Source organism: Phodopus roborovskii, unplaced genomic scaffold (genome assembly GCF_943737965.1).
Source record: "Phodopus roborovskii unplaced genomic scaffold, PHOROB, whole genome shotgun sequence".
Taxonomy (NCBI): Eukaryota; Metazoa; Chordata; class Mammalia; order Rodentia; family Cricetidae; genus Phodopus; species Phodopus roborovskii.
Window position 1 is genome coordinate 48,263,416 of NW_026126433.1, and position 26,750 is coordinate 48,290,165.

The window sequence follows — 26,750 nt, forward strand, 5'->3', positions numbered from 1 at the left end:
CTGTTGAAAGGAAGTATGAAGGTGTGGGAAGGCCGAGCCAGAAAAGTCCTGGGCTGTTCTGGGCAGAGGAACTACTTAGAGGGTGAAAATAAATGACTCTTTGGCAATGCTTTCCAGCAATAACCCAGGTCTTCATTTCAATTTCCAACACTTACTGCTAAGATTGTATTGACTTCTCACTCGTCCCTTCCCCCAACAACAGATACATTATTAGCTCTAGGTATTTTGCCTGATGCTGAGCTAGTTACAAGGACAGTAACAATGACTTCCAGGTTGCTGGGGTTGGGAAAGCGGTCCCCACACTAAAATGAGGAACCAGCAACAGCTGTAAGAACCAAGAAAACAAGGACGTTAGAGCTGGGCCCTGATGGGCCAGTAGAGTCCTGGAGCCAGGGGCTACATGGAAGGTAGAGAAAAGTCTTTGTGAAGACCTAAGTTAGTAAGCCAGGATTGACAAAGGCCAATACCTTGTTCTGGCACTGAGAGAGGAAAGGGGAGATGCAGACAATAGAGACTAGAGACTGATGGCCAGGTCTTGCCTCCCATAAGAAGAGACATGCTGTGTTCAGAGAAGGTGGAGAAGGGTGAATTGTAGGACAGGGCCCACGTGTAGTGGTGTTCTGAGACTCACACCAGTTTGCAAGAGTGACTGTTAAAATCATCATGATTAGGAACTCAGGGAGATAGTTCAGTAGGTTAAGTGTCATGCAATCATGAGGACATGAGTTTGAGCTCTAGGACCCATGTTAGAAGCAGGGTAGATGAGTGGACTTGTAATCCCCAATGCTGGGGAAATGGAGACAGTCTAGTTCAATTGGTGAGCTCCAAGCCAGAAAGATCCACCCACGTTTCCCCCAAATAAGGTAGATGGCTCTCGAGAATGAGCCCTGGTTGACCTCTGGCCTCCACATGCATGTACACCCACCTATACAAGCATCTGCACACACATGTGCACACACATGCACACTTAATACACAAGCAGGTTGAGTCTATACTGGTAGTGTAAAATGAATTACATTTGGGTTCATTTATTCCACAGAAATTGGCAAGTGTTACAAATGTTTTAGAGATGGTTGTTAAACATTTACCAGCACACTTGTGTGTGTGTGTGTTCGCACGCTAAAAACAGAGCTCAGCAGTCACCAAATAGAGGCCTGGCAACAACTAGAGGAAGGTACACCTGGCAGAACCCATGTCTTGGCACACTCACCAGCCTCAGATTCTTCATGGCTTGGGGAAACATGCCCTGGTGTAGCTGCAGCTTGCCAACTTTCATCACTTGCACGCCTCGGACGGGATGACTTCCAGGGAAAAAGATCCTAGAAGACATCAAAAGGGCAAACAGTGTCAGTACCTCTCACCTTCGCAGTCGGTATTTCATCCGAAGACTTGGAAAGAGGGGAGTAGCTGGCTGTGAATGTGAGTTCCTTAAGGGAAATTAGTTGGTGATCCAAAAGCTAATACCAGAGATGAAGTGATACACAATAACCTTTCTTCAGATCACTAGAGTACCTTCTGCACTGGGGATGGGACTGAATGATACAAATGGATGGCTTTATGGTTAACAGTAGAAAAGAGAAATCCTAGACCTCTGCAATTATATCTAGAGGATACTACACTACACTCTGGATTATGAATCTGATCCAGGTCCTCTTCCACAATGCTCCAGCACTAGCCCATATATATATATATATTAGGGGATCGGAGATATACATACATACATACATACATACATACATACATACATACATATGGGGATCGGCTACACAGGAGCTTTTAACCACAGGCTGCACAGGCTCACAGATGAAGAGCAGCTTAAACTGGGAGGGCACAGGGCCAGTATTATCTAAGAGATGGCTCTAATGATGGTCACGTGACCCTCCAGGCCTCCCTCCTCTGCAGAAGCAGCATCGGGGGTATCCCTGCACACTATCAATATATCTTTGTTGACTAAATGAATGGACATTTCTCTGATTCTGAATAGAGTCTGCCACACCTCCTCTGCAAAGTCCTCTGACTCAGTCTTGGTTGTAGCATCCATCACGGGCCACCTTTCTATAGTACCTGTGTGTTTACATTTTCTCACCATTGTATGTGTTCTCATGTATAAGTAACTCAGCTCATACACGAAGTCTTTCTCACTGTCTTAGTTTCTCCTCCTGTTTCCACAATAAAATGCCATGACAAAAAGTAATTTAGAGGAGAAAGGGTTCATTGGATGACAGCTCCAGGCTACAGCCCATCCTGGCACAGAATTCAGTGTCAGGGACTCGACAGAGACCGTTTGTAATATTATGCCCATCCACCATCAGAAAAGGATAGCAATAAACTCATACACACTGATGTTCAGCTTGCCCTCTGCATTTCACACAGCATGAGAGCTCTAGTCCAGGGACCGGTCCTGCCCATCATTAAGAGGGTCCTTCTTCCACATCAACACAATCAAGACAACTCCCTATAGACCTTCTCAGAGGCTAACCCTTCAACGACCCTGAATAGGTGTGCCCACAGCTGTCTCCTAGCTATTGAGTTGACAGTTACTACCAATGGTCACAGGCGTGTAGCACAGCATAGGATGGATGTGATGGTGGGTCAGATAATGAAGACTAGGGCTGTGTTGTATCAGACTGACTCCTACAGTATTGTCTGCTCTGCCTCCAATAGACTCTAGGCCAGTGTTTCTCAACCTCCCTATGCTGTGTTGTGGTGACCCCCAACCACAAAACTGTTTCCATTGCTATGTCATAACTGTGATTTTGCTACTGTTATGAACCATAATGTAAAGGTTTTTGGACGATAGAGGTTGTGACCCTGGCTAAGAATCATTGCTGTAATTGAACTCTGGATGGAGCTTCTGCTGCCTGTGTGAGATCATGTTCAGGCTCAAGTGGAAACACAACACTGGACATATGAGAGTGTTTCCCTCAATGCCCAATGATCCCACCAGACACAGACAAACATTCATAGGAGAGTTAAAATAAGCAAGGAGAATGATTCAGTGCTCAAATCCTGCAAGTCATATATCCAGTTCCCATTTGTTGATGTGAGTGGAGGGCGACGGTGATACAACAGTTAATGGAGGGAACCGGCTGGTGCTGGGTGGATTGGAGAAGGACACATGGTACGGGAAGCTGGCCCGAGAACTTGGAACAACTGTACTAGAAGGAGAAGGATGGGCATTTAGGCACCAGGGAGGACAAGCAGGGCACACTCCTGATGTGGACATGGAGGCATCTGTCTGTATAGCCCATGGCCACACACACAGTCCAGGGGCTGATTTCAACAGTGCTAGCCTGTGTGGCTCTGCTCTATCTATGAGCCCGCCTAGCCCACAGTTAAGCCTAACACATCTTCCACACCCCCTTCCCTTGATTCAGCTCCTCCCCATGAAATCTGATACAGAGACCTATCCATTCATGCTCTCAGGAAGGTAGATTGCTAACCTGGAGGCAAGCACTGTGCCACAGAAGGTGGACCGTGCCTCTTTAAAGATCCAGAGAGGGAGGAGATGAGGACAAAGCAGACACCTGGGTCCACGATCCCCTTCATCTCCGGTGTATGCTCCGAGGTCAACCTCTTGTCCCTTCCAGAATGAACATCATTATGGAGTTGTATGGAACTGGTTTCAAGATCCCCAGACAAAAGGCTTAAGTGCTGGACGCCATTATCAGAAGGTAATTGCCCCAGACACGTTCCCTGAAAGGCACACCTGGATTTGGGGTTTTATTTTATTGCTGTGAATATGGTATAGTTAAATTTAAAGGCCAAAAAGTAATTTTATACTAATAATCTCTCCGCTAAGTGGGTGTCTGTCATGTCAGCGAGCAGAGAGAAAGAAAGCCTTCGGTTCTGTGATGGCAGGGAAAGTGGTGCATAATTACGCCTTGACAGGTACCTGCCTCGGTCACCAGAAGATTAAAAACTGAGTGGAGTTTCTTAAGAGAGGGTGAGCAGGGGTTCCTGTGGGGAGGCGGGAGAGGGAACCACACAAAAATTCAGTGAGTGGGCTCTTAGTCAGGGGCAGCCAGAGACTTTGGTTCCCAGAGGCTTCCTGGCTGACATGTGCAATCAGAGTCAGGTTTACTGGCTGCAGCAGCACCCCAGGGAGCTCTGTGGGAGGCTCACCCCTGCTGGGTGGCCCGCTTGGGGTGTGGGCTTTCCATGAACCTCCTGTACAGGGAAATGAGGAGAGAGTGGAGGGTCTGCTAGTCTTCACCTACAGGGCTATCAGATATCAACAAGGCTTCACAGAGACCAGGAAGGTTTGCGGGCAGGCGGGGGAGGGGGGTAGTGTGTGGAATGGGAATGAGGGGGTGAAAGCGAGGGGGAATGCACAGCTGTGAGATGCTGAGTTCTGGGTCTAGTACTTTCAAGCCTCTTCCAGAGCCCAAGGTGCATTCTTACCCCAGTGGACATGAAGCTAAGCTGACAAACAAAGGATTAAGTTACAACATAGACAGGGGCATGAGTATCCATCCCTCTGTGCTCCCAGCGCAGGTATTGGTGCTCGGGAAGCAGCAAGGACCACAATGACTTGGTGAATGACAAAAGGGAGCTCTGGTTTAGACTGAGAAGATGGGATGCTGGGCTCAGCCTGAGGAGCGTGGGAAGGGGCATGGTCAGGGAGGCTGGAGGGAGGTGACTGAGACATACCCAGCTCCCAAGTCCTCCTACCAATAGCACTGTCTTGAGGGAAAAATGCTTCCCTAGATAGGAAACAGAAAACTAGAAACCCTGATGTCTATGCAGGATCACGCCCAGGCTCAGGGGGAAATACCACATTGGACAGACATGTTTCCCCAATGATCCCACCTGACATGGAAAAGCATTCATACAAGAGTTAAAATAACATTCAGGAAAGACAGTGATTTAGTGCTCAAATTCTGCAAGTCACATATTCAGTTCCAACTTGTTTACCTGAGTAGAGGGAGAAAATGATATATCAGAGACAGTTGGGTTAAGGCTGTGGCCACAAAAAAAAAAAAAAAAAAAAAGAAAAGAAAAAAAGAAAAAAGGAGGATTTGAGACAAATAAGGCCATAGAATTGACTCAACAGGATCTGGAGACCTGCTGGGATGCACGGACCCCAGACTCAGAAATACCTCAACAAAAACACACCTGAGAATTATATAACACCACAGTCAGCTCACTGGGTATTGTACTCATCTGAACATTACAAGTCTTCTTTTCATAGGAACAAGGCAAGCAGTCCCATACACCCGAAGGCTGGGCCTAGGATGTAAACAAGGCCCTCTGTCCTGTTGTGGTAAGTGCACAGAGGGAAGGAGCCTGAACAGAGAACAGAGGAAGCACACACACCAGCTCCAGTTCCAGCTGTTTCCCAGCTGCAGGCACACAAGGTCTTGCTCTCATGTCTAAGCACAGGAGGAGGGTCAGGGAATTGGAGTCTTTGAGAATTCAAAGGACACAGAGAAAAGATGCCTTCTCTGCATGCCCACTTTTCTCCATGTGAAACAGCAACTGTCACCTCGCTTAAACGGTGGCTGAGCTTGCCATTTATAGGGAGTGAGGCATGTAGTGCTCAGGCCTGCTTTTAAAACCCACATCAAGCATTTGCTGGTTCTAAACCTATACAGGCTTAATCTGCTTGTTGAATCTACAGCTCTGAATGAATATGTAGATCTAGTTGTATGGGTTTTAGCTGAGAAAGGGGGCATGGTGATGGAGCTTGAAAACCCAGTTTGCAACTCCTGAAAATCTGGCCCAGGGGGGGGAAATGTATCACAAGATAAAGCTACTAGATGAGAAGATGGTAGGGAATCTTCCAGTAGTGGGGTTAGGTTGTTGCCATCTGAACCCACTCATCAGTCACTGACATGGGGCAACCAGACACTGAGTTCTGTCTGGTACAGCATCCTTGCCAAACCAAACAGAAACCAACAAACCCAAACAGAATCTAATGGAGCCCATAAAGTTTAATTCCATTTTATGGGAAGCACGAGTGATAAAGTAGAGCGTAGAAGCAGCTGGCTGAGTCCAGGCTGTGGGAATCCACAGAACCTGGATCCAGGGTCCTTAACAGGCCATGAAAGGAAAAAGAAGAGAGGACAGTGAAAACGGTTGAGATTTAAAGACTTAAGAGCTGTAATGAGCACATGCAATACACAGGCCTGTGAATCCTGATTGAAGCCAAGCAATGGTTAGAAGGCCTTTCTCAGATAACGGAGGAAATCTGAGCACTCGATGGCATTTGGACTTTAAGGAAATGTCCACCTGTTTTGTGTTAAGTGATGTAATGTCTGAGATGTGACTTAAATATCTTCAACAGAATCCCTTTTCCCAGCACTGGTGGATTAGCTTGCTTCAGACCGGCTCCTGCTACGAACAAGAAAAAATGGTCAAAATATTTAAAAAAAAAAAACAACCTTTTTTGAAGGTAAGCCAGACCATGGGAGCAGCAGGGGCCTAACGACTCACAGTTGTGGAAAAGACTGGAAGCTTAAGGAGGTGAGACTTACTAGCAGAGCTACTTCTTGTGATGCTTTGAAAAGAGAGCCAGGTCCAGGAAAACCAGTCAAGCTAAGCATTGGCTTTGATGGCCTCACTGACAGGTGACATAGTAACCTATTCTGAGGACTCAACAAGGAGGAAGCACCTGAGTCGATATCAGGCTTCCATTAGTGACTTCCAAAGGACTGCAAACTAGGAGTAGTGTGGTAGACCAGAAATAGGGCAGCTACCAGCCAGAATGAATCACATAATCCAAAACTTGCCTGAATTAAGGTGAAACGTTTTTTACTTTGATTGCTAACAGCAAAAATATACTTCTGTGAATGACTCAAGCTATCTGTTTGATTTCTCTGTACAATATTCTGCAGTCAGTCAAAGCGGTAACTAATTGTCAGAAGATCAAGGGAGAGGAAATACAGTGGGACAGATTTTGTACTAAAATACCTAGGTTCTGAGAAAGACTTATAAGCCAGGTGTGGTGGTGCACAATTTTAATCTGAGTGTTGACTCAGGAGGCAGGAACAGGCAGATCTCTATGAGTATGAGGCCAGTCTGGTCTACATAATGAGTTCCAGTACAGCCAGGGTTATGAAGAGACATTCCTGTCTAAAGACCAAAAAAGGCTAGTAATAAATATATTTGAAGATTAAAATATTAAGAAAGGATATTCACAAAAACAAGAATTACATAACAATTGGCAACCACAAACTCTAGAAGTGATAACTAATGAGTTAGTCAGATTAGTCCTGGCTCTGGGTTTGTGAACTGGAGTTCAGTATGAATGAATGCATTTATCATAATTCACAGGAAATGCACACTAGCTGGAATTTCAAAGGAGAGAAGGGAAGTAGTGGGGCAGAACAAAGTCTGAAGCATTAAGCCCGAGAAATTTGACAAATAATAAAAGACAGCAAGACACAGATTCAAAGATACATCTTTGTGAAGACCGTTCACCAGCGGGAAAGAGTTGGGAAGGGTTAGAGATAACAGTGGTCATCACAGAAGCCAGGCACTCGATATGAAGGCTCATCCTATACTGCACTTCTGTGAATGTCTGACAGTTTTCTTAACTGAACCAAATCAAACTAAAACTACCTACATCACTGGGTTTTACTTTTCTCCCTTTACAGATGGTGGACCCTTGTCTTTTAAGACCCTGTGCCCTACTTGCATAGTTTCACCGCTCACAGGCTACAGACTACCTTGGGTTGACTGTACAGATGGCGGTAGCTTGACTACAGCCGTTGGAGCAGTAGTACCTTGATGAAGTACTGTGTATCTTCTATGTGAAAGTAAGCTTTTCAACAATATCACCCCATGAGGAATTTTCAATTATTTTGCAAGCTTGACAACCTGGTGCCAAAAGCAGTTATTAAAATTCTACCTTTCATGAAGAAGGAGGGTGGGGGGTGGGGGGAGGAAGGAAGGGAGGGAGGAAAGGAAGGAAGGAAAGAAAGGAAGGAAGGAAGAAAATGAAGGAAAGAAGGGAAGGAAGGAAGGGAGGGAGGAAGGAAGAAAGGAAGGAAGGTTCCTATAGCCACAAGTCCTCAAAGGCACTGGAGTTTTATTCCATTCTGAGACTTAAATTGAAACAACACAGAATGAGATGTAGCACTTGCTCCTCCACTCTGTTCCAGACACAGATCTGACAGCTAAAAAGGCAGAAGCAGCAGCTTGTACTCAGTACTGAGAGACTTGGCTTCAGGACTCCAATCGCTGGGAGGAATCAGGAGCACCATGGGTAACTGGGACAAGGCTACATAGAACCCCCTATGCGCCCCTGGCTCTGTTTAATTTAAAGCAGCTGTTGTATGGAACTTATTTATGTCTCTGTGACAGGGAAGCTTTGATTTGTAACAAATAACTTTTTTGCTGTTTCCTTCTCCTGCTCCCTCTGACCCTCTCTAACAGGAAACAAAGCCAGAGAGGAAAGACAGACCACACTGCCCAAGAAGCCATTACTGTGACCTCACTTAACCCACACCATTAGTTCAGAAAGCTGTTAATCCCCAAAGGATGGACCTGCAGCAGTGTCCAACCTCCATCCCTCCTAGCACTGGGGAGATCAGCTGTGATTCCCACTTGTGCCTCAAGCCCTCAACTCCTACTATGCCTATGACATGTGCCACCACGTCCCATGCCACCGGGAAAGTCAGATGCGTTTCTGTCACCTCTGTGCACTTTACTTAGTGTGAGAAGAACATTCACAGACCCACACTGTAACGGGACCTGACAACATTACAATGAAGGCTTTCTTGGGTTTCTTTTACACCACAAAATTAGTAAGCAGGGCCGTTTCTGTACACAAAATAACACATCTCATGTTTCACTTCTCGTATGCATTTCCAAGTAGGCCCTTTGCCCAAAAGGTGGGGCTTCCTTCTTCTCACAAACCTGATGGTCAGGAGACATGTGTGTATGAGCCATTGTTGAGATGAATCTCTACATAGATGTTAAGAATCGGAAGAAGCTTTTTATTTAGTCTAAATGTCCATATAATCCAGACTCAGGAGCAGAAACTGGGCTGCAAAGTGGCAAATTGGAATAAAGGAGACAGCAGCTCCTTAGTGCAGCAGCTTAGTGACTGTGTTATCACATTGCCCAGGTCTAGAAAAGTGACAGGATGGCGCTGTATGCTCTGGGAATGCACACAACAACACTCAAACACAAACTCTTAGGGATGATAAATGCATGACAATTAGTTACAAGACATGGAAAATCACTTGCCATTGCTACAGTTAAAAAAGTGGAGTATGGGTGTGGGGGTCCTAGACAAAGGCAGAAAGATTGTAGGAACCAGAGGTAGGTGACATCTGCATCAAAACAGTATTTGCCAGTCACCACAGGGCTGCAGCACCCATGAACTCAGTACACTCTTCAGACCTGTGCAAAAGCTAATCGGCCAAAACCCTAGCCTGGAATGGGGACAGGGTTCACGAAGTCCCACCCTTGCCCAGGAACTGTTGGCCACTGATGGCTGTTGGAGAAACAAGAGTCAGTTTTCTTCCAGGATGTGATCCTGGAGAGGCTGTCCATGCTTCAGCAGACAGTCCCACACCTGCTTCCATCAAGACCAGTAGAGTAAGTGGCTCATTTTCTAGGAGCCAAAAGGCTCAATTGGGTGCTTTCTACATTTGCGTATTTGTTTTAAAATCAGGGTGCGTGTGCATCCACACAGAAAGCCTGGCTGCAGCTGGAACAGCCAGGCTGCTTCTATACACTGCCTATTAGAAGTCACATGCAGACAGGTGAACCAATTTTGAGCCATGACATCTGGATTTTGATGTTTCTTTAAGGAAACTGAACTGGGAACGGAGTGCCCATGGCTTACATCTGTAACTTTCAGACTGTCTCTGTATCTGTGTGTGGTCGTACCACTCTGAATGTGCTCCCTGTCTCACCAAATGATTGCTTGACTCTTCATCAAAGGCTGGATTTCTGTACTGGTTTCCTCTCCACTCAGCCAAACCTGCTCCTCGTGCCCACTAACGAACGACACGGAGCAAAGTAGGGAAACTGTCCGGCAAACTGTGGAGGGAATGCCAGGGAAGATGGGACAACATTCTACTACATGCTAGTAGCTTTCTTTTTACTACTCCTAATAGTGACACGATTGTCCTTTGCCTGTCTCTAGCCTGTTTCATATGTTGCAGCACCATTTTAAGGTATGAAATATCTGATGATGTTTTTAAGTGTTTGAGAAGGGTCCACCACGATAATGAATTCTACAATGACTATACATTAGTTACTAAGTTCTGGAGAAATCACGGGAATGCTATTTTTATCATGACATTTCCATTAGTCCCCTACACTCTATTCTTCCTTCTTATACAGGCAATGGAAGCCAGCTCTGAGGTTGAGTGCGACCACTGAAGCCTCTTGGCAGCTGAACACTGACAGGACTGTGCCATTCTGTCATTACTGTATTGTTAGTGGACTTCGAACACTTACTTTTCTAAGATTTTAAAAATACTTAGTTGAACCTGTTCAAAATTTGTGAAACTTTGTTTCCACTCTGTTTCAAGTATGGCCGCAGGCCAGGGATCATTCTTTTTCTTTCCTGAAAAGTTATGTAAAATATTAAAAGCCATTAAAAATACAGGAAGTGCTGTGAAACAGTAAGAGCCAGAAGGACCCCTAAGAAGCAAGAAGGATGATACAATGACTGTGGGGCTGGCAGGACGTAAGAGCAAGCCTGGCATCTACCAAAACAATGGATCTAATGGGAAATCCTCCTGGATCAGCAGGGGACAGGAATGGATAGATGGTATGTACTACAGACAAACTTCTGCAATATTATGCCGAGTGAAAGAAAGCAATCAAATGAGAGCATGCATTGTTAGCTGGCTAGTTTTATGTTAACTTGACACAAGACAGGGTCACCTGAGAGAAGGGAAGCTCAACTAAGAAAATGGCTCTGTAAGATCGAGATCAGACAAGTCTGTAAGGCATTTTCTTAATTAGTGATTGATGGGGGAGGGCCCAGCCATTGTGGGCATGTGTGTGCCATCTCTGTGATGGTGGTCCTGGGTTTGATGAGAAAGCAGGTCGAGCAAGTCTTGAGGAGCGGACCAGTAAGCAGCACCCCTCCATGGCCTCTGCCTTCAGGTTCCTGCCCTGCTTGAGTTCTTGTGACTTCCTTTGACTGTGAATGTGGAAATACCAGTCAAATAGACCCATTCTTCCCCATGTTGTCTTGGTCAAGCTGTTTCTTCACAGCAATAGTAACTGTAACTAAGACCCACTCTAACTATGATTCCATAGACATGAAATTCCTAGAAAAAGCAAAACCACTGAGGCAGCATGCACCTTTGCAGCTGCCTAGAGCTATTTCAGGGAGCAGGCACTGACTGCAAGCAAATGAAACATGGTGGTGCAGGGAGGAATATTTTAAACATTGATTATAGTGCCTTCAGTGTATATAACCTTTACACATTTATAAAACCCAGAACTGCATACTTAAAAATAGTTGAACTTCTATTAACAACATTTCTTTTTCAAAATCTGGAAACCAAGCCATAAAGATATTGAGTAAATTGAGAGAAATGGTAGAGCTAGTAACTTTTAAAATTTAAAGTATCAAATCCAATCCAATACATGTATACAATGTAATGATGAATTAAAAATAATTAATACTTGTGTATCTCCCAACATTTAACCATCAAAAAGTCTCTGGCTGTCTTGAAAATGATCATGAATGTTATGGACTATATGTAGTTCAGCATACTTCAGAAAACAAGAGCTAATTACTCCTTTCATATTGTGTATTGACACAAATTTTCCTACCTTTCTGATGGATTTAATAGATCCTGGCAGAATGAGTAGCTCTGAAGTGCTAATCAAACCCAGTGTCACTGGTTTAGTGCTGCAGGACCAGGCTAGCAGAGGTGCCCCCTCTAACCCCACAATTTTATATTACACAAACAGGGCCATCGCACACTGCCCAAGCCTTCAGATAGCTTCTCCTTTTAGCTGAATAGACTCCATACTTCATTATTTTCTTTTTTGTCTTACTAGATTTCTTTTTAAGTTTTATTTATTTATTTGAGAGATAGAAAGAGAGAGAGAGAGAGAGAGAGAGAGAGAACATGAAGTTGGGTAGGGAGGGTGGTGGGGAGGATTGAGGAGGAGTTGGGACAGGGAAAGAATATGATCAAAATATACTGTATGAAAAAATACAAATAAATCAATTTAAATATATATAATTAGATCATTTCCCTTTTCTTCCTTCTCTCTAATTCCTCCCATGCCTCCATCTCTCTCTTTTTCTTTGATGTTTATTATTACACACCACACACACACACACACACACACACACACAGTTATCCTGCTGAGTCCACTTTTGTTGTTTGTATATGTATGACTTTACCCAGTTAAAAAATGGGCTAGGGTTCTAAACAGAGAATTCTCAGTAGAAGAAATACAAAATGGTTAAGAAATATCTCAGAAAGCATCCATCATCCTTAGCAACTGGGGAAATACAAATTAGAAAATCTTTGAGGTTTCATCTCACCCAGGTCAAAATGGCTAAGATCAATAAAACAACTTCTCAAAAATGCTAATGAGGATGTATGGGAAGGGGGATCCTACTGTTGGTGGCACTGCAAACTACATAGCCACTGTGGAAATAAGTTATGGGGAATCCTCAGAAAGATTAACTAAATCTACCCTATGGCCCAGCTATACCATTCCTTGGCATATGCCCAAAGGATTCAGCTTCCTATTCACTGATACTGCTCAATCACGTTCAATGTTGCTCTATTCCCAATAGCAAGGAAATGGAAGCAACCTACATGCCCTTCAGCAGATGAATGAATAATAGAAATGTGGCATATATATCTCATGGAATACTGTTCAGCTGAAAAGAAAACTGAAATCATGAAATGTTCATTCAGGTAAATGGCTGGACCTGGACAAGGTTATATTGAGTGAGGACAAGATTATATTGAGTGTCTACACCCAGAGAGACAAACACCCTACATTCTCTCTAGTCCGTAGTTTCTAGTTCCTGACCTTCAAATGTGAGCATATAACGTGGACTAACTACAAAGGCCAGTGTAAAGGGACCTGATGTGTGGGGCTTGAGAGGGAAATAGGAGGATACAGGTGATTTGAAGAGAGAAATGAAAATTAGCCAGGTGGATCCACCTGGGGAGGATGGAGGGAGGTCAGCACAGGAGGGGAAGAAGAAGGGACAAATAACAGCACAGTTGTTTGACGAGGTCTCAAGAAACCACATTACTTTATATTTAGTATTCTCTGTTATCAACCAGTATGCTCATTTAAAAGGTGCTTCCTTCACCTCTATTTAAAGTTTAAGAAGTATTGGGAAACAATTTCCCAGAGTCTGTTTAAGATCTCTCAGGTAGTGTGTACCCAGGATGAAATTCCGACCACTGGTCTTGACTTCAAAATATGTACAGAATATCCCAATTTTGCATGAAAGTCGATTCTTTTAAAACATATAACGTTTCTCTATATGATTAAAAACTAGCCTTTTACATAAAAAATAAGTAATTAAAAAAAAAGAGTTAAAAGACATGTCCTTAGTAATGATCTTCTAGTTCCATGGTATCTAGAAAACAAAAACAAAAACAAAACTGCATCTTCCCAATACTTGAGTCTTCGGCTAATGGATTCTTCTCTGACAAGTCAGGGAGACACAGCTGGCTAATCCTGCCCTTCTCTGGAACCCAAATACACAACCCTCCCTTTAGACCACTGCATTGCACACAGAGGTCACATCACTTTAGTTCCTTGCATGTTTCTGGAGAAGTCTTTGTGGTCATGGCTTCCTTCATACTTTTAACTTGCAAGGTTTTAACAGTTTTCTAGAATGCAGACATCTAGCTCCCTTTCTTCCTTTTCTCCCTCCCTCTCTCCTTCCTTCCCTCCTCTCTCTCTCTCTCTTCCTTCCTTCCTTTCTTTCTATCTATCTATCTATCTATCTATCTATCTATCTATCATCTTTTTGATTTGCATTTGCCTGATAGCTAAGGATGTTGAGTACTTTCTTAAGTGTCTTTCAGCCTTTTTGATTTCCTCTATTGAGAGTTCTCTTTTCAGTTCTGTACCCCATTTTTAATAGGGTTGTTTGGTGTTTTGGTGATTAGTTTCTTGAGTTCTTTGTATATTTTGGAGATTAGCCCTCTGTCAGATGTAGGATTGGTGAAGATCTTTTCCCAGTCTGTGGGCTGCTGTTTGGTCTTGTTAACTGTGTCCTTTGCCTTACAGAAGCTTCTCAGTTTGAGGAGGTCCCATTTATTATTTGTCAATCTCAGTGTCTGTGCCCCGGAGTTATGTTCAGGAGGCAGTCTCCTGTACCAATTTATTCAAGGATACCTCCAATTTTATCTTCTAAAAGGTTCAGTGTGGCTGGATTTATGTTGAGGTCTTTGATCCATTTAGACTTTTTTATGCATGGTGATAGACATCAGTCTATCTGCAGTCTTCTACACACCATCATCCAGTTGTGCCAGCACCATTTGTTGAAGATGCTTTCCTCTTCCCATTGTATACTTTTAGCTGTTTTGTAAAAAAATCAGGTATTTGTAGGTGTGTGGGTTAATGTCAGGATTTTCACTTCTATTCCATTGGTCTACTTGTCTATTTTTGTGCCAATATCAAGCTGTTTTCTGTGTGTGTATGTGTGTGTGTGTGTGTGTGTGTGTGTGTGTGTGAAGTATGATGAGGATTCATGTGTTACAGTGCCTGTGTGTGGTCAGTGAAAAACTTGGAGGAGTTGGTGCTTTCCTTTACCTTTAGGATAGTGGTTCTCAACCCTCCCAGGACTGTGACCCTTTAATACAATTCCTCGTGTTGTGGAGGTCCCCCAACCATTTTGCTGATACTGTAATTTGCTACTGTTATGAATCATAATACAAACATCTGATATATGACCCCCATGTAACCTTTTAGGGGTCATGACCCACAGGTTGAGAACCTCTGCTTTAGGATCTCTCATTACCTACTTCTGCTGTATTGCGTACTCCAGGCTCTCCGGCCTAAGGAACTTCTGCCCTGTTCCTGTTTCTGCCTCCCTTCCCACCAAGGGAATGCTGTGATTACTTATGGCCACCACTACACCTAGCTTTTTCCATGGGTTTCAGTGATGTGATCAAACTCATGTCATCAGGCAAGTGCTTTCACTCACCGAGTCATTTCCTCAGCCTACAAGCATCATCATGTTTATAAAGGCTGGCCCTGAGAAGAGGGGTCCCCGCCATTGGAAGCTATGTGTATTTTGCCATTGTCAAGAGGGGAAATGACTCAAGAATTTAAACATTTTGCAGAAGAAACAATCCAGTGTTTATTTTATGTTGTTATTTTTGAGTGTGTATTGTAATGGTTGCGGTGTGTGTGCGTGTGTGTGCATGTGTGCATGTATGCATATTTATGCGGTGGCATGAAGCTGGGCAGGCCTCTCACTGAATGTAGAACTCACCGGTTTGGCTATTCTTTGCCAGCCAGCTTGCCTGCTGACTGGTGCCTTTTCTGCCTCCAGTGTGCTGAGATTAGAAGGGGCTGCCATGACTGCCAGATTTTTACGTGGGTCCTGCAGATCCAAGTCGCAGGCTTCACACTTGCATGGAAAGTGCCTTATCCACTGAGCCCATCTCCCTAGTCCAAAGGCTGAGAAAAATTTGAAGGCTCTGACAAACCTCTGGCAATGTTTTCTTTCTTTCTTTTCCTCAAGTATAATTAATTGACTGCTTGCTATTTAGTATTTACTTATTTACTTATTTGGTGGTGCTGGAGACTGAACTCGGGTCCTCAAAAGACTAGGCAAATGCTCTTTCTACACTGAGTTGCACTACCAGTCCTATTTTAATGATCTGAAGCAGGGAGTATGACTAGTCACATATAACAAAATGAGTAACCATTCAGGATCAGTATATCTGATATTTATATATCACATAGTTATAATAGTAGGTATCATATAGTTAACATGAAACCTGACTAGTTAACACAATTACAAAACTCCCAGTTAGCTATTAAAATATCCATTAAGTCATAAAAGCAGCCTTTTAATATGTAAAAAAAAAATTCTAAGTGATTAGAACTCAGACTAATGCCAGAGTGAGAGGAGAGTTGCCTAATGCCTGAGTCCAGGGTGTCTCCTGAGCTACAGCAGTGCTGTGTGCAATGCATGCTGACACCGGATGCGAATAAACCTGTCTGCCTGGGTGCTGGGAAAGACCCTTCCCACCCTCTGAATCATGGACCAGAAATGCAAGTCTAGACCAAGCGGGAATCTGCACAACGGAGTCCCCTGTAGGAATGGTTTCTGCAGTGGCCTCACAGCCTTCCTAGCCCACTTTCTCCTCAATCGACTCAGACCCGGACTCTAGGGACAGACTGTAACAAGGCAGAGAGAGGTGGGAAGTGGCAAGACTGGGAGGCTGGGAGTATCAGCCTGAAAACTGGTATAAATACTGAGACAATGAATGTGATAAGAGAAGGAAAAGCCTTGGCAGAAGGGCATTCGGGGTATTTCTTTTTCAATATACATGTATCATGTATTAATGACAAAACAAGATGCCATTTCAGTCAAGGAGTTCCTAACAGACAAAAATACACACGATTATAAAAACTAGCTGTACATTCAGCATCCTCATCCTTTGTCCACTTACAGATGTGATGCAGAGATTGAAAGAGCACGGGGCAAAGGGCAGCTGGCATATGATGTCACTGGCAATCATGAAGTCTGAATCTTTTTTCTCTAACACTGATGCTAACAGGGGATGTCCACTCATGAAGTCTGAATCTTTTTTCTCTAACACTGATGCTAACAGGGGATGTCCACTGTCACCACTGCACTCTTTTTAATTCGGTGTAGAAGTACAGCCAGGGCAGTAAGATGGGACAAGAACAGGACACGAGGGAAGAAATGGTAGGTTTCTATTTATGGATTACATAATTGAAAATACGTAGAAGACGGGCAGAAAATACCAAACAACTTTTTAAATCATCCCAAGAAGCTAGGCTTGGTGGCACAGATCTGCAATCCCAGATACAGAGCCTGTGCCAGAAAGACCCTAAGTTTAAGGCTGGGATACACACTGGTTCAAGACAGAGGAAGAGGCCTGCACTTTCTTTTAAGTCCTGGGCTTCTATTCATGACTTTTGTCCCTAGGTTTCCATTGCTCCTGGGGAAACCCAGTGTGTCAGTGAGGCATACAGAGAGCCCCAGCCATCTACAGCTAAACAGATCTGCTCCAAATACTCACTGCTGTTAAGAAACCACTCCCAAATGCAAGATAGAAGACAATCAGCCCCTCCCTACATTTACAAACTTCCCATATCTGACTTTTAGAGAGAGAGAGAGAGAGAGAGAGAGAGAGAGAGAGAGAGAGAGAGTCGGTATCTCTTCCCATCTCTTTCCTGCTCTATGACATCTGGAGCCTCAGCTAGATGGCCCACTTGTCTGGGAGCATCTGAAACCCAGAACAGCTTAAGGACATTCCATCACTCACACAAATGATTATACCGGCCCATCCAGTGGGCATCTAATGTGGTCAAGTGCGCCTCCTCCTGGGGGGATCTAAAGGATAATTTAGAGAGTGTTTCATACCCATCCCCCATCCCTATCTGTGGTTGGGTGACTACCTCTCACAGGGGTTTGCCCTACACCGTGTACCTCTGTCTTTCTCACAGAGCCTTTTGGAATGCTCATATTTCACAATTACATGATTTCCATTGATGTGAAGTTTTCCTTTCTATTGCATTTACCTATAGGTAATGTATTTATTAATGTGGGAGGAGCACATGTGACAAGGCACATGTGTGAAGGTCAGAGGACAAGAGGAGTCACTTCACTTCTACCATGTGAGACCCAGGGACTGAACTCAGGTCACCAGACTTGGCAGCAAGTGCTTTCCCAACTAAGCCAATTTGCCAGCCCAAGTTCCTTTCTTAAGAATTCTTGGAGTCTCTAGACACTACTTAAACTTGAGATTGACAGTTGAGAGCAAGCTCTGTTACAAAAAAAAGCACTGAGCTAAAATCCGTAGTCATCATATGGCCAGTGAAGGTAATGGGACAATAAAAGGTAAAGACTTAAGTGTATGCTTTTCATGGTTTTTTTTTTTTTTTGCAATTTAATAGCCACTAATTTCACTGACCACTAGCAAAAACTGCATTTTATTGCTACAAGTATAAGATGTGGAACCAGAGGTCCGAGTGCTCTTCCCAAACCATCTCAAGTCCTCACTAAACCTCCCCTCCCCACCGGTTTTGTTCATGGCATCTCTGTGCACTGGGTTAACATCTAACAGTGCACAATAACATTTCCAATCAGTTCCAATAGCCCCTAATATGCCCTGAATCCACTAAGCACAGGCATCCCCATAGTCCAGCATTACCCGACCACCAGGAGTCCACAGGCGGAACTGAATTCATCACTTAACTGAGAGGAAAAGAAGCGTGTTGGAGAAATGTGAAGCCAATGAATCTGCCAGCATGGTTGTTTCCCTCAGAAAACCCCAAATCTAGCATCCAAGCAAACAGCAGAACACTTCTCGCCAGCTGTGCTTTCCGTTTATAACACTATTTGCGGAAAATATTTATGACAGGCTTCTACTTTCTCTGCACAAAGTCAGAGGAAATTGAGGAACGCCAAATTATATTGTCTTCAAAAATCCTGTCATGGAGTAATTCAGCTTTCACAAGCTATTCTCTGAAGACCCGACTGATCTCTAGCAGGCTGATGGAGTAATAGAATTTGCTGGAAGGTGGGTGGTGGTGCAGACAGAACTATGTTCATTAGGGCAGTGCCTTTACAACGCTTGTGTCTTTCTCATTGCCTTTCGAGACTGCACATCATCTCCCGGGCTGAGCCACTGCCTTGCTAGGGATATTTCAGGAGCTGTACAGTTGGAAGTAGATCTTTTAACACGTGTGCAAATTACTGCTAGTCTTGCTTTAAATAAAAGGCTCACTTCTGCTGTCAGGGAAAGTCACTGTCTCCTCTCTAGAACAGTCTGTGGCTTCTGTTTGCATATAGTTCCCATTTCTTTTGACTCCCATAATCCCAGAGTAGCGACGATGTCCTCTACAATCACTTTGCCAAGTCCAGCCGTGATGCCTGGCTGGTGCACAGCAACATTTTAAAATAAGCATCATTTGTCTTCACCCCCTCCATCCCCTGCGCCCTGACAACCTTTATCTTCCACACTGGTGTAAAACTTCACAGTGGCTTTCTTACTGGTATCTCCTTCCCTTGGTGAACACCTCCCAGTTTTTTTTTACACAAGTCTGAGCTCACAAAGACATTGGAAAAGATTCACTTGTTAGTTGAACTTCATTTCTCCACAGTTGGTTTTTCAAAATGTCGTGGAATACTTGTAAGGTTCTAACAAAAATGGGGAAACCTTCCAGCAGGCAGAGCTACTCTGATCCATAGGGACCTTCTCAGAAGAGAGATTTTGTTGTTGTTGTTGTTGTTGCTGGGGACAGGTTGATAGATGAATCAAAATTAGACTGACTGAAAAAGAATATTCTGGGCAGTGGGAAAAGTAGGTACAAAATTCTGGTTCTAAAACAACACAAAGAACTCAAAGAGCAGATTTAAAAGGAAAGTTACAGAGCATCATGAGTGCAGAACACAATTGCAGAAATACATCTATGCCACTTGCCATGTGAACCACACACTAACACTACTCTGGCTGCTAGACTAGCTGAGTCATGAGTGGGGCTCACCACGATCTGCCTGCTAAGGCATTATGAGGTCCAGTGGTGTGTTCAGCCAGAGTCAAGGTCAACAAAGTTCTTCAAGGATGGTCCTGACTGTACTTCCTGTGCCTTGCTCCCAACTGAGCCTCCCTGACCATCCAGGGATGAATGCTCTCAGAAAAGCCAGAACAAACTACACAAATAAAGAGGAAGTTCCTAGCAGAGGCCAGGCTAAGTTTAGTAGAGGGGGAGCCGGAGTTTCTGGCTTCACTTGAACCATTTGAACTGATGGTGCCTATTTTTGTTGAGATGGTTGAGCATCTTTGTGAATCACAAAATTGCTGACACAAAGCTTGGGGTCCAATCTAAAACTGGACTGCCGTCCATCTCAGCTAATCAGCATGCCCATTAGTTTCTGCTGTGAGGGAAATATATTTCCTTCTTAATTCACTCTATATTTCTGGACACATTATATTCCACGGAAGTCGAAGGTGGTGATACCAATGTGGGTCTGGTTGCTGTCAGAGGTCAGGAAATGCAGGCTGTGGCTGCTGTGGTTGGTAGGGCTCCTCACTCTATCTGTACACATTCAATAGGCTGCACCATGTGGAAGCTGAGACCACACCAGGAGGAAGCTAAGCCCACAGCAGATGATACCCCAGAATGCAGTCACCTCCTCCGTCTGGACACTTTCCTTCCTATCCACAGTGGATGCCTTCAAGATATTGCTCTAGGCATTCGATGGGAAGTAAAATCAGTTGGGAACAAGAAAACTGGTATTTCACCTAGGAAGAGAGGTCTGGCCAGTGCAGGAAGAATTGTTCCCACTCCCCACCAGGCCCCAAAGTGATGCTTGCATCGCTTGCTAATGCAGTGGGCTGGTTTATTTTGTGAACGCCAGGACACTGCAAAACAGCATATGGAAACAGCAGGGGTCCCAGAGTCAGGGCAGAGTGGAACCGCGTCTCTGTAGGTAACCAAAGTTTAGATGTCCGCTGTCTGTGTTTTTCTAGAGTGGGGCTGTGGAGCAGGGCTCTGCCGGGCGGATTATCATTTTCTGAAGGTAATGAGTTTATCTATCTCTTAGAAAAGAAAAAGAGAGAGAGAGAAAGAAAGAGGTTGGGGGGGGGGAGAGAGACTTATGCACACACTCTCACGAGCATCAGGAGGTGCCAGCTCTGCAGAAATTCAATTTATTCCCCTGCTCCTTTCTAGTCTCCCAGCCAGACTGCGTGCTAAAGCCACTCATCCTGTGTTTTGGAAGCCACTGAAGAAGGCCCAGCAGAGCCCCTGTTGCCAGCTCAACCCTGCTGCACTTATGCTGATGCCCCTCCCAGAATTCCCGCCACTCCCCTCTCCTCTGAACCACTCCCTCCCTCCCTAGAAGTAAGTCCTCACTGTCAGGCTCAGTGACACAGGGCCACTAGGTCAGATGGCTTCATAAAAAGTCTAATTTTATACAGGTATGGGAGTGAGAGGGGAAGGGAGGGAGAGGGAGGGAAGAGAGAAGGAGAAAATCCTACCCAAGGGCTGGCTTCTTATGATACAGCTAAGACTACATCCTAGGAGTCTCCGAGTAGTTAAGACATTCATCCATTTCATTAAGAAATAGTTATTCATGGCCCACAATTAGCCCAGAACTGTTACAGGGATTGAGTACCGCATAATGAATCCCCTAGCAGCATGGGGAATAAACATTATTGTGGACATTCTCACTTATAAATGAGAAAATAAAAATTCACAAAAGTCAATGAATTGGCTTAAGTCACATAACACAATGTACTACAAAATGAGTCTGTGCTAACTAACACAGTTCTTCTGTGTGTGTGTGTGTGTGTGTGGGTGGGGGGTGCTTAGAGCTGTTAGCAACCAGGGATTCTTTCACAATCAGATTTTGTAGGTTTTTATGCTTAATTTTCATGTCACAGTGTACCCCAAAAGAAGTCCTGTTCATAGTGCCTACTGTCACAGGCACCAAGCAAGAGCCTTATTAGAGCTAAGAGGACACATTTATATCTATTAATCCCCCTCTCAGGAAACATTGAATTTTGACATTCTACTGGCATACCCTGGTACAGGGGGGTGGGTACGAGGCCAATAGTGAGCCTATCAAGACATTGCTAAGCCATGATTCATAAATAGGTCAAATAATCTGTAGTTAGCACAGTTTTTTTTTCTTTTCTTTTTCATTTTCTTTTCCTTCCCTTCTCCCTCCCTATTCCTTTTTTTCCTTCCTTCTTTAATGAATGTGACCCTTGGAGCAGCAAAGGAGGCAAGAGGGAGCCACAGAGCAGGAGTTGGGATGGAGGAGGTATTTGGGGGAGAAATTAAGTTCAAAGGCATGGAACACTTCAAAGGATTCCTTTGGTTTTCTTCCTTCATCTCAGTAGCTGTTGCCACCCAGGTCCATGACAGTGATGAAATATATCCCCTTATAGGTCAGACACACACTGAGCATCACTCCCTGGCAAAAAGGACACGATGGGCACCGTTCTCACTGCTGTGGCCCAGTCTCTATTCAGACTCTGAAAAGTCATACTGTCATCTGACCATGGATGTCCCAGAGTGCATCTCATTTTAGCCCTCAGTTTACCACTGCTCTTCTCAAGAAGAAGATGAAGAAGAGGAGGAGGAGGAAGAGGAGGAGGAGAGCCTTGTCGAGGATCCATTAACCCAGTCTCTCCACTGCTGTCCTGCTCAATGTCCCTCAATGCCCCTGCCCCAGCCCCACTCTTGTCCTTCATTTTTCTTTTTTTTTCCATTCCCCCTACCTTGCCTCAGGAAGAGCAACAAGAGCTCCTAACCACCAAGTCATCTCTCTAGCCCCTTAGCTACTTTTAAAAATAATGTTTGAAAAGATTTCTTTTTCTATCCAAGGAAATTCCTGTTTTATCTTTTAATTCAATATATAAATTCATTGTCTTATTTCATTGACTATAGTTTTCAGTTTTCTAATTGGTTCTATTCAATGCTCCAGTTTTATTTGTTTGCCCACTCTAGAAGGCTGTTTCTCTTTAAGTGTTTGTGATATATTTGAGCCTTTCATTCTACTGTTTCGTTTCCATACGGAGTGAATGCACTGTCTGTCTTGATGCCCTCTTTCCTCGTCATGAATGGACTCGTCAGCGGTGGCTCAGGCACCCTACTCTCAATGACAGGGATGGAGATCTGTCACTAAGGTGGAAGGTAGCTTTGTCTCAGGCCTGGATCTGCCCACGTCTGAATCCTGTAGTCAAGGACACACAGGCTTCTCAGGTGCCATCATTTCAGGGTCAGCAGCTATCTTCAGCTCCTGACATGGGTGTGGTAGCCTGCTTACATCCTACTTCATATAGTACACATATGGTATGTGTTAGTATTCAGGCATCTGTACTGGCCTGTCCTTGGGGTTCTGACAGGATACACCCTCAGCTGCAGCCACTAAGAGCTCCACCTGTGCACATTCACTATGTTCCCTTTTAAAAGGGCCCTGTCTACCTCCCATCCTCTCTCTCTCTCTTTTTCTCTCCCTCTCTCTGTTTGTTCCCCTCTCTGTCTCCTCTCCCTCTTTCTCTCTCATGCTGCTCCTGTCTCTGGAGGCTGGTCTCCCCTCTTCCCTTTCCCCTTTTTATGATCTCTTTCCCTAATAAACAAACAAACACCTCTGTTTGAACCCTGTTGTATGGCATCTTTGTCTCATGCACCACTTTTCTTAAATTACAACAACCAGTACATGTCAGAAGCCAGGCTGCCAGCCATTGTTACCCAGAGCCAAGCAGCCAGAGTGTCAGCCCCGCCCAGCCCCGCCTCATATCTCTCTTGTTTTCAGCCACAACATTCATCCTGCTTTGGGGTTTGGGGTCTGGCTACATCCTTCCACTTGCCATTGCTCTACTTTGTCTCTAGTGACTTAAAGCAAGTTCTAACTGTGCTGTGTGACAGACATTCCCTGACCGCTCTAACTTTATCTCATCCTTTGGCCCATGCGTGCAGATAAACAGCATTAGTGTTTCAGTTCTGTGGTCCGCCCAGACTTCTTTGCCTCAGGGCTAGACTATAGATGGGGAAAAAGGACTCCACAAATCCTCTTCTCAGCCATTCCCTTTCAGCTAAAACATTATCTCACATGCTCTTTCTCTCATCACTCCATCTTAGCAGCCCCATCTCTAAGTAGCAATCACAATATCGCCCAAACAGCAGATACAGGGTACACCTCCATTCTATTAAAAAACTTATACATCAAGGACATTTAAAGCTAATGAAGATCATGAATATGAATGTCAATAGTATCTACAGCATGCCACAAGGAGACAGGAAGCACAGTTCTTGCCACGAGAGATCTGATCTCTCTTTCAGGACTTAGATGGGGGGATGATCTGGAACTTAAATAATCACATACAATAATCAAAGATCCCATCATTCTAACACACTACTGAAAATAAAATGCAATACAAATGTACTAAACAGGACTAAGCGGGCCTAAGTGCCTAAGCGGGCAATGTGAAGTTCTGGATTCTCTTAGCAAAGCAGAGATTGGTCTGTTGTGAACCTGCACAACAGCACAGAACAGTGGCTTATAGCACATGCCAACCAGAAGCTCCGTGGGACCGTGCTAACATGCAGTAAGGGACTGGCTTTGATTAACTATGTTTATTTGGGATGGCATGCGGAAAGGCAGCAGGAATGGGCTAGATTTCCTCTGCCATTTCCTGAAAAGTTATCATTTTCTTAGGAAATACATTTTTTTCCATCTACAGAGACTGGGAATGAAGACATCAATCCAAGCTTCCTCCAACTTACCACAGATTCAAACTCAGCAAGTCCAGACTGACAAAATATGATCTGCACAGATGTTTAAGCTTTTTGCTGAGAATGACTGAGTGTCCTGAAGCACCACTCACTTCTGCCATGACCTCTGCTTCTGTGCCTCACTCTGTGACCACACTGACACAATTGTACCCTGCCCAGCAAATGTCTGCTGATCTGAGATTTCTGATTAGTCAGTCAGAATGGGAAGACAGTAATTGAGGGTGCGAAGTCACTAAATGGCAATGACTCAAGACTGTAGCACCTCCTGTAGTGAGGGACCAGGTGCCAGAAACGCACATATGTACATGTGTTGCAGAGACCAGATGATGACAGCTGTAAGTGTCATTCCTTAGGACTGCTGTCTATCTTTTGTTTGTTTGATTTTGATTTTTAGACAGGGTCTGTCACTGGCATGGAACTTGCTGAGTAGACTAGGCTGGGTTCACTGATCTCCACATTACAAGTGCACCCCTCTATGCCCAGGTTTTTAATTTGGATTCTGAGGATTCAACTTGTGTCTTCTTGATGGCAAGACAACCTGAACTATCTCCCCAGCCATGTAAAGGGCATTCAAAAACAGTTACTTCACAGAGCTCTCCCAGCCCAGTGCTGCAGTCAACAGTGGAGAGGGTGAGGCTCTACTCTCCAGCAGTACAGGAAATGGCCTGAGAGCTCAAGATGGCTACAAATGTCCTTAGTGGCATGTTCCCAAAGTTGGGCCAAGACCGGTCTTTTCCATTGCTTCCAGGTTCTGACAAAGAGCTGGATCAGGAGAATGCCCATGCTTCTCATTCAAGGGCTATTTCCTTTGGCTTCTAGATAATTCCACTGTCTTCAAAACTAAAAGACTTTCCATGATATGGGTTCAAGGATGCTAAGCAGCTCGGATTTACAGCTTGGTGCTCAGAAACCCGATAAGCTTTGTTGACTATGCATACATGCTAAATGTTCCTCAGGGGAAATGAGTTAGTCTAGAAAGTGGAAGCATTCTTACTTAAAAAAAAAAAAATATGCAACTCTTGGCTATTATTGTCTATTTCAAAATCCTGGCAACACTGGGGGATTCTTGGATCCAGTTGTTTGAAGGTAAATGTGGCAGCCCTTGGTTCCCTTCTTTCCTTGATCAGGAGCTGGGGGTGAGTTTACCAAGCAGAGCCTGCAAGCTTAGTTACACTGTGCAGTTTCCACAACACTCTCCATGGAGGAGGAAGCCTCAGTCTAGATATTCCTCCCGTCCCCTTTCCAGAAAATGGGCATCTGGCAGGTTTGAGTGCAGGGAATCTGGGAAGTGACTAAGTGAAAACAAGATTATGCAAACGAACACACTCTTCACTGGAACATTAATCATGAGGGTAAACTTGCACACACAGCACACTGATTCTCTTAGAGTTTGATCTCTGATGCCAACAGAGGAGGCGCTGTCTGTCCTGTCCCAGATGAGCTTCTCCTTGATGTTTGTTAATGGGTCAGGGAACCAGAGGACTGCTCATGGGTTACCTCCCAAGAGCTGTGTGCTAGAATTCACAGGAACTGCGTGAGCAGCTGGCATTTCCCCACCATGCCATGGAATCATAAATCTGCGAGCAGACTCACACAGCTTCCACCTAAGATGTGACCTACCTGGCCAGCCTCATTCTGAACCACTTGTCCCTACCCTTTCCTTCACATCTCCTTTGTGAACATTCTCAAGAAGCATTTTCTCTTAGGTCACAGGCAGGAAGATGGAAGATGGATGCCTTCCAGCCAAAACCAATCTACTTCACTCTGAGCACAGTACTCCCATGAAGGTAATAGCCAGAGATGAGTCCTAAAGAATAAAACAGATAGAGACTGAGCAGACCCCCCCCAACCCACGGGAGTAGCTCATAGGGAGAAGGAAACACACACACACACACACACACACACACACACACACACACACACACACACACAGATTCTCTGCAGCATTGGGGAATGTTTGACCAATGTGCTGGGAACACGGGCCTTCCACAGAAAACAGTGCAGGTGGGTCTGGCTTATGCACACACAGTAGAACAGGAGGAAGTACATGAGGTGCTTGGGACCCTGCTACTTCTCAGTAGCCCTTCTATGCTTCTGCTACATGATTTCCAGGGTCCTCTGCTTACAGGCAACACTAGAAAGCTGGACAACCTGAAGTTTTCCCAAAATAAGACACCCTACTTTTTCATATTCTTCAGGAGGATCAGGCTGGCTATGGTGGGTCATAGCATGGCAACCCCCCCCCCATGAGCCTACTGTATGAAGATCCCATGACAGGGTGTCTTTCCTTCCTTGGTGTAATTTATAACTATATGCTC

General features: G+C 44.5%; 1 protein-coding gene across 1 annotated transcript in view; it reads right to left on the reverse strand.

The window, feature by feature from the left end:
- The window catches only part of Smyd3 (SET and MYND domain containing 3), a 504,787-nt gene that overhangs the window by 11,228 nt on the left and 466,809 nt on the right, over positions 1–26,750 (reverse strand). Inside the window, exon 11 of the mRNA XM_051186397.1 lies at positions 1,211–1,319. Within this exon, the coding sequence (XP_051042354.1) occupies positions 1,211–1,319 (109 nt within the window). The remainder of the gene's footprint in view (positions 1–1,210; positions 1,320–26,750) is intronic.